Source organism: Myotis brandtii, unplaced genomic scaffold (genome assembly GCF_000412655.1).
Source record: "Myotis brandtii unplaced genomic scaffold, ASM41265v1 scaffold84, whole genome shotgun sequence".
NCBI classification, from domain to species: domain Eukaryota; kingdom Metazoa; phylum Chordata; class Mammalia; order Chiroptera; family Vespertilionidae; genus Myotis; species Myotis brandtii.
Window position 1 is genome coordinate 3,822,393 of NW_005371410.1, and position 12,990 is coordinate 3,835,382.

A 12,990-nucleotide genomic window follows, 5' to 3' on the forward strand; every position below is an offset into this window, starting at 1 on the left:
AAAAGGGTAACATGCAAATTGACCCTAACAGCAGAACGACTGGGAATGACTGGTCACTATGACACACACTGACCACCAGGGGGCAGATGCTCAATGTAGGAGCTGCCCCCCTGGTGTCAGTGCGCTCCCACAGGGGGAGGTCTGCTCAGCCACCAGCCAGGCTGACGGCTGCCAGTACAGCGGTGGTGGTGGGAGCCTCTCCCGCTGTGAGAGTCCACGACCAGAGTGGCTTTCACAGGTTCAAAGGCTTGGAGGAAGAGCTGACGCACAAGTGACACATAAGAAGAAATATTATTTTTATTTTATTTATTTATTTATTTAAATATATTTTATTGATTTTTTACAGACAGGAAGGGAGAGGGATAGAGAGTTAGAAACATTGATGAGAGAGAAACATCGATCAGCTGCCTCCTGCACACTCCCTACTGGGGATGTGCCCGCAAACAAGGTACATGCCCTTGACCGGAACCGAACCTAGGACCCTTGAGTCCGCAGGCCGACGCTCTATCCACTGAGCCAAACCGGTCAGGGCAGAAATATTATTTTTAATACTGGGGGAACCAGAGGAAAACTCAACCATAGCAGTCAGGTTCTCTCTGTTGCTTTGTTCCCAGCTGCTTTTATTTGCTAGAATGAACATTGCCTTTAGGAATGCAAACAGACATATCAATGGTAATGTTTAGTAAACAGTAAGATTGTCAGGTTTTGGGGGAGTTTGCTTTAGGCCATTGAGTCAGCAGCAGGTAATAAAATGTAGATATTCACCCTGTTAATATCAAAAGGAGTCCTGGTCAGCCTTCTGCCAGACTCCTCACATTTATATCAATTACTGTTGATCTTGGTCTCCAGCATCCCGCCTCCTCAGCAGCGCTAAGGATGTCCAACTGCAGCTTAGGCCTGCTCCCCGCTGGTAAGTGGACATCCCCTGAGGGCTCCCGGGCTGCCAGAGGGATGTCTGACTGCCAGCTTAGGCCCGATACCCCAGGGAGCAGGCCTAAGCCAGCAGGTGGTCATCCCCCGAGGGGTCCCAGACTTCGAGAGGGCACAGGCCGGGCTGAGGGATGCCCCCCCCCAAGTGCACACATTTTTGTGCACCGGGCCTCTAGTTCTCTAATAATAGAATATCACATGTTTATCCAGGTTATGTACTACTTCATTTGTAATGTCTTACCTGACACTGTAGCCTATATTATGTTGCCCACAAATTCAGCATTTAACTAAAAAATGTGGACATAGGTTAACTGGTTTTTTGCTTAGTGTTTTGCTTACTTAATTTAATTGCAATCACCTTGAAGAATGATACTTTTATAGTCATTTAATATAGTGACAGCCACATAGTAATAATAAATATAATACTAACATTTATGAACACAGACTTTGAGTCAGACATGATTATAAATGGTTTATTTTACATGTATCCATTTCTTTGTTACAAAGTGTTTATGAGATGGGACCTCTTTTCATCCCCATTTTTACAGATAAGGTAAAGCTTTCAAAGGTTAAGTAAATTTCCTTAAGGTTATACTACTGGTACATGAAGCAGTCACCATTTCAGAAACCCATGCATTTATCCATTTTGCTATAATGCATAATTATTATATAGTTGTTGAATGAAGGGAATATTTTTCTTTTAATTTATACTGGTTGCAGCTTTGATGTCTGTTTGCACTTTGAATTAAAGTCTAAGGATAGGTAATTTTGGGGAAGAATACTTTTTAAACAAGGACAAATAACTTGCTTTGCAAACTAAGTATATATCAAGTGACTCACAATAGAGAATATTCAAATTGTGTACTTGGGGATTTTGAATATTGTATCTGTTTTTGAAAGAAAGTTTTTGACATGCATAATACTTATACAGGGTGAAGCAAAAGTAGATTTACAGTTTTTCGTATGGAAAAAGACATGCAGGTTATGATTATTACAGTCACTTTATTAACTGTATTTTGTGTACTCAGAACTATAAACCTACTTTTGCCCCACCCTGTAGATGAATTTTGATTTGTGTTAAGTGTCTTGATTATTATTTGTTTCTTATTCATTTTCAGTTGAGTGGTGATTTTATGCAATGGCTTCAAGCCACAGTTCACCAGTGCCTCAAGGAAGCAGCAGTGATGTTTTCGTTAAAAAAGAGGTAGATCCAACAAAACACATTCGACCTGTGCAGTCACTGCCAGATGTGTGTCCCAAGGAACCCACAGGTAATACCTTTTTTTTTCCTTTGAGGATTTATATTAACTGTAAAGGAGTAGACAGATTTCGTATACTTATCTTAAAAGAGTAAATTTTATGATGTTAAAACTAAAGAGAGATAAATAATTCGGAAGTAAGTAAATTAGGAGACTAGAATATAGTTCTTTTCATGCATTTCCATAAAAGAAGTACTTACATAAACTATTAAAAATATTTTGAAATGTATAGTTCGAAAAGCTCTTTAAACATAATACAGTCAATCCTCATTATTTGTGGTTTCCATATTTGCAAATTTGCCTATACCTTAAAACTTATTTGTAACCCCAAAATCAATATTTGTGGCACTTTTGTGGTCATTTGCAAACATGCACAGAGGAGTGAAAAATTTAAATTACCCAATGTATACGTTCCCACCTGAGGTTGAACAAGGCAACACTCTGCCTTCTTGTTTCAGCTGTTCATGGTGTAAACAAGTCTTTTTGTAGTCTATTTAGTGCTACTTTTTATTGCATTTTTGTGTATCTTATTGGTGATTTTGCTTTTTAAAATATTCTCAAACGTAGTGCTGAAGTGTTTTCTAGTATTCCTAAGTATAAGAAAGCTGTAATGTGCCTTATGAGGAAACTATGCATGTCATATAAGCTTCATTCAGGTATGAGTTGTAGTTCAATGTTAATGAACGAACAATATATGTTATATATTAAATATGTAGTAAGTATATAAAACTATATATTAAATATATAGTAAATAATGTGTTTTTAAATAGACACATGCATATGATTCTGTATTCATCAGTTGATGAAAATGTTGTGACCACAAAGACTTGCAGGAATCTAACCTGTATTTCCACTAGGGTCATTGTTTCAGTATTTGCTAATCAAGTGTTCAGTGGCTTTCTAGGACAGAACTACTGTGAATAACAAAAATCAACTGTATATTTTTCTTTCCTCTATGGTTAATGCCTCAGCAGTATTTATGTTATCTAATTATAAGCAAAAAAAAAAAAAAAGGAACTAGTACTGTCTGCCATAGTACAATAGAAAAAAAGCTCTACCTATGGGAAAAAACTGGAATATTAAAGAATAGAAGATATTCAGTTGAAGGTAGAAGAGTTTTTGTGTTGAAAAAAAGATAAATTGTACAGCAAGGAAAGGAATTAATGAAAGACTTTCTTTACCATTTACCCCACCCTGTGACTACAGCTCTCAAATTTTGCATATTTGAGCTTATACAGGTTTTTTTCTTCCTTCAGCAATTGATGCTGAAAGCTCATGTTTATTTCATCAGATTGATTTTTATTAAAACATTTGCCATAGAAGAGAGTAGTTGCTTTGTATAATGTAGAATCTAAGCATTTTTATTTTTCTAGGGTATACTTTCAAACATAGAACTTATTTTACAGAGTTCTCTTGTTTACTTTTTGCAGGTGATTCACACAGTTTATGTGTTGCCCCATCTCTAGTTACAGATCAACACAAATGGACTATATATCATTCCAAAGTAAATCTCCCAGCAGCATTAAATGATCCTAGATTAGCAAAAAGAGAATCTGACTTCTTCACAAAAACATGGGGATTGGACTTTGTGGACACTGAAGTCATACCTTCATTCTACCTCCCACAGATCAGCAAGGAACATTTTACAGTATATCAACAGGAAATCTCTCAGGTAACATCTAATCTTGAAGTTAGTTATAGTCAGGTCAAAAGTAATTTATAATGGATTTTTACCAGTAGTCTTTGAGGAATCTGTGTTAATTTTTTTGTTCATATACATTCTGTACTGGGTTGTATTTAATTCTTTGCTTAGATTTATGTAAATATATTTTTCTTACTCTAATGATTTTTCAGGATGACACAATCCTATTAATGCTAAGATTCAACCTGAAAACCTGCCCTACCTACCAAGGGAAAAATGGTTTTATTAGACCTGTAAAGCCCAGACAATTTGTGAGGTTTAAGAAATGGACTAATCGGGATTCTCATTCATTGTGGGTAGGGATACAAAATGCACAGCCTCTTTGGAAGACAGTTCCATACTGTCAGAACTACAATCAGAATTCTGAACACTATTAGCTCAGTGTTTTTTCTTACCACACTCCCCTTCCCATGTGTCCTATTTATGGTACCTCTGAAAAGATAACAGTGTTGTTAGTGGTTATCTAATCTGAAATTAGAATGGAATTATTTTTCTTTACTCAGAGAGAAAGTGTCAATTAATAATTATCTATCTTAGGTGTATCAGTTTTCAAATTTTCTTCCTTGCTTTTAAAAATTATTTTCTTAATTGATTTCTGTCATATAAGTAAGGATTTTTCATTTGCTTTCCCACTTCATTCCAAATTTATGGAGATTTTACTAGTTATGTGAAATGGGATGAGTATAAGTAAATAGGTATTCATACATCTCAGTGATATTTAGTTTATTAAGCATACTTACTCTTTGTATTTAAGTTCAGACGCTAGTGATTTAAAAATCATAGAACTAATTTTATATATTCTGTTGTGAAACATTTTGATGCTTTGAATATTTGTATTGCCACACAGCATCGATTACATTATTTATTTAATTGTCCTTTTATTAGAGAGAGAAGATTCACGCAAGATGCAAGAATATTTGTCCTCCTAAAGATACCTTTGACAGGACTCTCTTACATACTCATGGTATGAATATCTACTTGTAGATAATATGTAGATGAATATGTGAAATTTGTAGAAGAGAATAGTATTAATGAACAAAAATCTTAACTTGGGGACCTTGTAGGCTGTCATACTTACAATTTTTCTTTCTAGTAAAATTTTTATAGCTTACTGTTATAATCTTTTCTAAAAGTTTTAAGAGAAAAATCTTGGGTCTGATGATAGTGTTGTCTTCAATTCAACAAATACTTAAGTAATATCTGTGTGCTTGGCACTTTGCTTGTTGCTTAAAAAATAGTTGAATTAGAAATGGTCCCTGTCCTCAAGTAGCTGATGGTCTCCTGAGTAAGGTTAAATAAATAAACCAAAAAATTGCAGCACTGTATATCAAGTAATAAGTTCAGCATGGCAAGGTTGTATACAGCTCCTAACTTAGCTTAGAAGATTTCCTAGAGTTGATGATGATTGCCTGTGTTTTAAACTAGCTATTGAGAAATATTTATGTGTGAAAGGCATTCCAGGAAGAAGGAATAGTTTGTATAAAGCCATAGAGTCAAGAGATAAATTAGCATGTCCAAGGGACTGCAAGAGTTCAGTATGTTGGCTCTACTGGGAGGAAGAAAAGAAGCTGAAGAAATAGGTGGGAGTCAGATTAAGAGCCTTGTATGCCATGCTAAGGAATATTTCTTAAAGCAGTATAGAGCTACAAAATCTTTTAACCATACAAAATCAGATTTATGGTTATACATTTCACTGTGTAAACAGTTGTGGATAATAAATTTTTGGATGATATAACTGGAGTCAAGGAGACAGTTGGAAGCTATTGCAATAATACAAGTGAGAAATCATGTGGCCCCAATTCACAGTTATAATGAAGATGGAGAGGATATTAGGCCTTTGAGCGATTGAGGCATAGATTTTGGTGGTCAGTTAGTTGTTGGTAATGGAACAAGTTTATTCAAGGATGACTCCCTAGTTTCTTGCTTGGGCAGCTGGCTAGGTGAGGTGCAATTCAGTGAGATAGCCAGTATAAGAGGAGAAATTCTGGAGGATATAGAGGCTGGTTTAATTGCAGTTTTGCAAACATGTTTGGTATGTAGCTGGGAGCTCAGGAAAGAGATCTGGGCTGGAGATGTAGGTATAGTAGACATTATCATAGACAATATGCTAGACAGTATCATGGTAGTTGAATCCAAGGGCATGGATGGGATCACCCAGGAAGGATGTGAATAGCGGGGAGAAAATAACTGATAATAGAACACTAGGAAGCTGTCACATTTAAGGGGCAGATAGAAAATTAGGCACTTGTGAAGGAGACTATAAAGAAGTAGAGAGATAAGAGAGTCAGCCAAGAGAGAGTTCCACCTTTGATAATTTCAAAGAAGTGAGAATAATTAGTCTACAGTGTCACAGTACTTCAGTTTACATACGGAGAAGTCTTCATGGATTAAGCAATTTAGGAGATTTTAGGGAGAGCATTTAAACTGGAACTGTGGTTACAGAAACCTCACTATGTATTAAAGTGTGAGTACAAGAGAAAGCAATGGAGACTCCCAGTGTGGATGTAACTTGAAGATTTGAGATAAAGGATATTGACTACAGAGGGAATAGAGTGGAAGAATGTTTTTGCATGGCCAGGACTAGATGAGGCAAGAGAGGCATTTGCATAACCCTGAAAGTGAGTGCTTTTTAAAATTTTGCACCCAAGGTTCCCTTGCCTCAATCTAGTCTGGGCTCTTTGTTTTATCTTTTTCTTTCTCTTCTCTCCCTTCTTCTTTCCTCTCCCTTCTCCTCCCCTCTCTCTCTTTCTTTTTTTAATGAAACATGTTTATATGCAGAGAGGAAAATGCTCTTAGAAGGAGAAAGAGGATGAAGATACAGAGAGAGGCAGGGTAATTGAAGTAAGCTCACAGAAGAGGCAGGAGGGAATGGGTTACTTTTGGAAAGGAGGGTACCTTGCCTGAGGTCTTATTGATGAGATGAAGGTAAAGTAGATTCAATTACAGATAATTTTTATTTCATTTTATTAATTTTAAAGAGAGCAGAAAGGAGAGAGATAGAAACATCAATGAGAGAGACACATCAATCGGCTGCCTTCTACATGCCCCCCACTGGGGATCAAGCCTGCCACCTGCAACCCAGGCATGTGCTCTGACTGGGAATCCAACCAGGGACCTCTTGGTTCATGGATCAACACTCAACTACTCAGCCACACCAGACGGGCACAGATAAATTTGTTGATGATACAAACTAAAATGTATTAGAATAAAATTAATATATTTAAAAATATCTTTGATCAGAAGAAATTCTGGAAGGGATGGGGGATATTTTGAACAATTAAAAAACAGTATTTCTATTTTAGAATTTAATTCATTCTTAAAACTACATAGCATGCCAAACTTAATCTCACCAAAACTTGATAAGAGTAGCTAATCATTATAGACTAATTCATTGTAGATTAATGATTCTTACTTAAAATTTATTAAGTTGTTTATTGCTAGTATACAATTGATTAAAATTATTTGCACATATGCCATATTCAGTGCTTCGTATACTATTAGGGATACAGGAGGTGCTTAATAGATACTTGTTGAACAAAGAAACTTATGTGGTTATTTGGCTGTGACCTAGTATAGTATTGAATCTTGTCAAAGTATATTTTATGGAAGTAAAATGAAAACAAGTTTAAAAAATCATGTTCTCTCTTCCCCCTCCCCCTTTTTTTAATAGATAAATCCAGGACAGATCTGGAGCAAGTACCTAAGGTAACAAAGCTTAAAAAATGAGAATACTGCTTTTTAATATTTGATCTTTAATTTTGCCTTTAAGAAGCTTTCTTTAGCTGTTTTCTGACACTTTGCCTCTTCTGTAACTTTGTTATATCTCTTTCTTCTCTTTTTCATCATCAATCTCTTCATCATCAAAACCTACAAATATGTTTAAGTCTCCATTCTAAAAGAAGAATTTTGTTGGTCTTATTCTCCCTTCAAATTATTAAAAGACATTTCCTTTAGAAGAAAACATTTGTAGAGATGTGTAATAGATGAGTTTTTTGTTTTTTTTCTGGAAAAAGAATCCATTACATTCATCAGATTCTCAAAGGAGTCTGTGGTAATTGCTCTTTAGGGTGAGAAGAGACAGACAGATGAAGGGTAGAAACAAAAAGGAGAGGGCAGTCATTTTTAAAATTCTTTGATTCCTATAAAATAAAATTCAAACTGTAATTTAAGGTCCTTAATTATTCATTTCCATTCGTAGTTACAACTCTTAACTTTTGCCTCCTAATCTTTACACATCTTTTACTTCAGTCAGACTCTTTTGTTGACCCCATTCTTAAACTGCTCCTGAACCCAGACAGAGACTTTCCATCATCTCTCTATATCTAATCCTTTACATTCTTGTGCTTAACTGGCAACTTTACATGAATACATTTCTCCCCAACTGAAGATAATTTGCCCCTTTGCTGAATTTCCATAGCATTTTATCTAGATCCCAGCCTTCCCTTTCAAGGCATTTGTCATTCTTCCTCTTATATGATACTTAAGTATATATTCTATCATATCCCTTGGACTAAAGATCATTGAGATTAGTACCTCTGTAATAATTTATTTTTGTTTTCTCTTAGTGCCTAGCATAAGAGTTAGACAACCAGTAAATACTTATTGAATGAATCAATGCTTTCAGTAGTACTAAAGCAGTGACTAGAAAATATACTCATGTCCCTAGATTTTCCCTATCACATTCATAACAATTTTTTGCATAAAGATAAAAGGAATCAGTAAATAGGATAAAATTAATGAAGTAATAAACTTATTAAAGCATGTTTTAGGCCTTATGGGAATACAAAGAATAATAATTATAAATCCAATCTTAGAGGAACATATTCCAGGAGGATATATACATATTAAGTAAATAATTTTTGTGAAGTAGAGATAAATAAGTGTACATAGTATATTTGTGTTCAGAGATGGGGTGATTAATCTCTGTGTCATACACAGGGACATGTTTGCCCCTTTGATTGGATTGAATTTTCTAGGAAGATAGGCAAGAGCATTCTAGGCCAAAAATACATGTATAAAGATACTTAAGCATAAGAGGATATGGAAGATATTTGAATACTGCTCAAATTCAACTTGTAAATAGTGGCAAGATAAAAAGAGGTAAGTGGGTCCAAAAGTTGAAGGACTCTCAATGCCATTCTAAAAAGCTTGGTCTGTGGGTCATGGGACTCTATTGAGAGATTCAAACAGAGAAGTTAATTCAGTTATAATCTTGCATTTAAAGGGCTATCTAACAGAAATATAGTGGATAGATCAGGGAAGGATATCATTAAGTGTCCATTTACTGTAATCCAGAGATAATGAAGGGCTGCACCGATGAAATGCTGTGGAGATAGAGGAATGAAGGGATTCAAGCAATATTTAGGAAATATAATGAATACTACTTAGTACTCAGATGGATGTGATACATAAGAGAAAAGGAGTTGGCTTTTCATAAAATTGAATTTGTTATGATTTTAAAATTTAGTATATGTCTAAAAAACAATTTTGAAAGAAATTTTAGCAGGAGAAATTAGAAATATAAGTATAGAGAAATTGATATCTGGCATTTAAAAAACACACACACACTATCTCCCTTTGGTGTGTGCCCAGTGGGACTACAGTAGTGCATTTGATCAAGTTGTAATGGAATGATCATCTCCATTTGCCGGGGCTGACCAGCAACCCCCTGAACGAAGGATGAACAAATTACTCAGACACAGCTTGACTGTGAAAGAGAGGGCTAAGGGGCCCCTGGCTCTAGTGGCCAGGACAGCCCCTATTGCCTGCCTCGTTAGGCCTTTATTGGAATTTTTATCTTTAGATATAATCAGTAGGGTGAGTAATCTTGGGAGGAAACATGTTTACATTGTATTCTAGGCAAGGGCATCCAGGGATTAAGCATAAGGATTCCAATAAACACCCGGGGGTCTGCATATGCACAGGCTTGTTTGGAAAGGTCAAGGAATAATTAGGGGCTCCATCTTCGATACTCCCCTAAGTCTCCCCTAAGTCAGAATTCCGATAAACAGGGCAGGCAGCCTTCCACACATCCATTGGTTAAGGCAAAAAAACATTTTTCTATCTTTCATGAGCATGTTTACCTAGATGAGATTTGTACATTTTTCTACAGATTTTGTGTAAATAACATGTTATCACTTGTTTTTGCTGTTTATGCTTGAGATCCAAAATAATTATTGTTTAATGCTCTATGATTTTAGAAGAGAGAATGAATGTAAAGAAAATGTTTTTCTAATCGAGAGAAATGAATTTTTTTGATAGATTTTTATGAAACCAGATTTTGCCTTGGACGATTCTTTAACTTTTAATTCAGTTTTACCATGGTCTCATTTTAATACTGCTGGTGGAAAAGGAAATCGTGATGCAGCTTCCTCAAAGTTGCTACAAGAAAAGGTATTTTCTTTTTTACTTTTTCCATGTAGAAAATTTTATTCTAGTTAAGTGGTACTACTTGGCATGGGTTCAGATTTAGTTACTTAGTAAGCATTACTTCTTTTAATTTTATTTTGTTGTTATTGATAATTATAAGCCTTCGAATATTTACTGAAAAAGTAATAGCATTTTGATTCAATGGAATATAAGTTGTGCTGGTGAAAAAAGAAAAGATTATTGTTTGAATGCTTATTATTTGAAACAGCAGTTGATAGAATTTCAGTCGAAAGGACATATTAGATAACATACGTAATTATAATTGCTTTACATTTATCCTGAACAATATATTGCCAATTTTATATTCTTTATGATTTAAGACATAAAAAAATCAGCTTTTCCTGAGGCACTGTTTTTCCTCATTTACATAGTAAGGGTTATTATTTTAAATATGTTTTTATTGATTTTAGAGCGAGGGGAAGGGAGAGATAGAGAGATAGAAACATTGATGAGAGAGAAACATCAATCGGCTGCCAACTTTACACCCCCTACTGGGGATGGAGCCCGCAACCTAGGCATGTGCCCAGACCAGATATCAAACTGGTGACCTCTTGGTTCATGTTCTACACTCATCCGCTGAGCCACCCTGCCAGGCAATAAGGATTATTATTTTAAAGCAAAACCATCATATCAATATTCCTAAATGTTTTTAGCTTTACAAAGCCCTAGTCTTTTGCATATTATTAGTCAGCAGTTTTTAATTTTTTTTACAATGTTCTATATTTCAGAAGCTAACATCTTGAACATCATTTTAAATGTAGAACTTTAAAAATATCTTAATTCACATATCAAGAATGTAAAGACCTTTGATATCTGTGGTTTGTTTTTGTTGTTGGTGTTTTTTGTTGTTTTTTTCCCCCACTCAGTTTAGAGCTTTCCTAAAACTGACTGTGGTTCTTAAACTGAAAAGAAAGCATTTTGTTATAGTCTAGTGACATCTCTTGACAGTATGAAAGCTTCTCCCAGGAAGATGATTCAATAAATTAGGTCCAGTCCTCAGTAACTGAAGAAAGGACTAACTCGGGGAGGATAAGAGAAGAAATGTAGGAAAAGAATCATGACTATTCCTTTTCTTACAGTTTTATTGGGATGATCACTTAGTAAATTACATAATGACTAATCACTTGGGTATACACCTGCAACTAATAAAATGTATGCCAACTGTAATTGAAAAATAAAAATGATTTAAAAATGAAAAAATATTTAACTTTTGCTTTGGCAACATTTTCACTTACAAAGATTTTCCTTGAGTAGGAACAGATTCATAAATCTGATGGGTTTATGGACATAGGCTCACTCCAGACCACTTTTTCACATTCCAAGTATGTATCCTGATAAAATAAAACCTTAAAAGAAAAAAACAACAAAAGCTAATATAAACCTCATTGATTATATAAATATTTTTAGGAATACTTTAAAAATTGTTCTCTTTAAAGACTTTTAATAAGAAACATATTATGAAAATATTATGCCTTTGAAAAGAGTAGGTCAATGGAATATTGATAAGTTGTTGAAATCTTTGAAATTCAGATGAAACAATTTTCTCATGCTAAATGCTTAAAGTGACTAAAGTAATGGAATATTTTTGCTAAGTTGCAAAATCAGATTTGTTACATTTATATTCTGACTTTTTTTCATTCTGCTCTATTCTTAGAAAATTAATGGAAGACAGAACTCTAAGAGCAGTTTCAAACTCACTTTATGATTGACATCAGCTGTTTTATCTTGCTAGCTTTAAAGAGAGGGTATGATACAATCAGGGTCAGAGAAATTTGCTGGCCTGCAATGAGATAAAACATTTGCAGTAGAATGTAAATTATTGCACTGCTTCCTTCATTAAGCAAGTTTTCTTTAAAAAAAAAATAATGCAATGGGCTTAGTGATGTAGTTGATTTACATTCTAGTGAAGTTCCTTATTTTATCATGGACTTACTAAACAGTTCACAGACTGGCAGCAGCATACAAACTGCCTTCTGAATAGCACTGTCCTAAACGAGTTGCCCGTGCTCCATTTACTGTTCTGAAAATTGAATCCATTTTAGCTTGCAATGTACCTTAATACATTTGTCCTCAATATTGCTTTTTAGGTAAATAAATGAACAGCTGTATTGAAGATGAAAAGAACAATAGCAGAAGGGTATAAATGCAAGAAACTTCAACTGTGGGAAAATTTCTTGTTTGTAACCTATTTTATCTATAATAATAAAAGTGTAATATGCTAATTAGACCAGACGTCCTTCCGGACATCCTTCTAGATGAAGCCAGGGCTACGAGGGAAGCCCGGGTCCCAGGTGCCAGAGGGAAGCCGGTGCCGGCAGCTGGGGGAAGGAAGGCCTACTCTTGCATGAATTTCGTGCATTGGGCCTCTAGTCTTACCTAATAATAGACAAACATGGTAATTGACCGAACCTTCTTCGCTACTCCCATTGGCTAATTAGCGCGATATGCAAATTAACCGCCAACAAAGATGGCGGTTAATTTGCATACTATGTTCCAAGCGGCGGAGCGAAGTCTGATGGCCCGGGGCGAGCAGTGAGGCCTCACACCCTGGCGCCAGGCAGAGCAGCGAGGCCTCACGGTCCCTGGATCGGCAGAGCAGCAAGGCCACACGGCCCCGGGATCAGTGGAGCAGCGAGGTCTCACGGCCCCTGGAGGCGGAGCAGCGAGGCC

At 35.6% G+C, this 12,990-nt stretch overlaps 1 protein-coding gene across 8 annotated transcripts in view; it reads left to right on the forward strand.

Annotated features, from left to right (window-relative positions):
- The window catches only part of VPS54 (vacuolar protein sorting 54 homolog (S. cerevisiae)), a 101,656-nt gene that overhangs the window by 29,019 nt on the left and 59,647 nt on the right, over positions 1-12,990 (forward strand). For 5 of the 8 annotated variants that reach the window (XR_001360286.1, XR_001360285.1, XR_001360287.1 and 2 more), the window contains 5 exons: positions 2,049-2,201; positions 3,620-3,861; positions 4,777-4,855; positions 7,562-7,596; positions 10,153-10,284. Coding sequence is in view for 5 of the 8 variants with exons in the window: in XM_014532035.1 (XP_014387521.1) it covers positions 2,069-2,201; positions 3,620-3,861; positions 4,777-4,855; positions 7,562-7,596; positions 10,153-10,284 (621 nt within the window). In the remaining 3 variants the exon portion in view is untranslated. Of the gene's footprint in view, positions 1-2,048; positions 2,202-3,619; positions 3,862-4,776; positions 4,856-7,561; positions 7,597-10,152; positions 10,285-12,990 lie in introns of those variants that run through there. The other 3 variants (XM_014532036.1, XM_014532038.1, XM_014532037.1) reach the window with 3 other exon arrangements.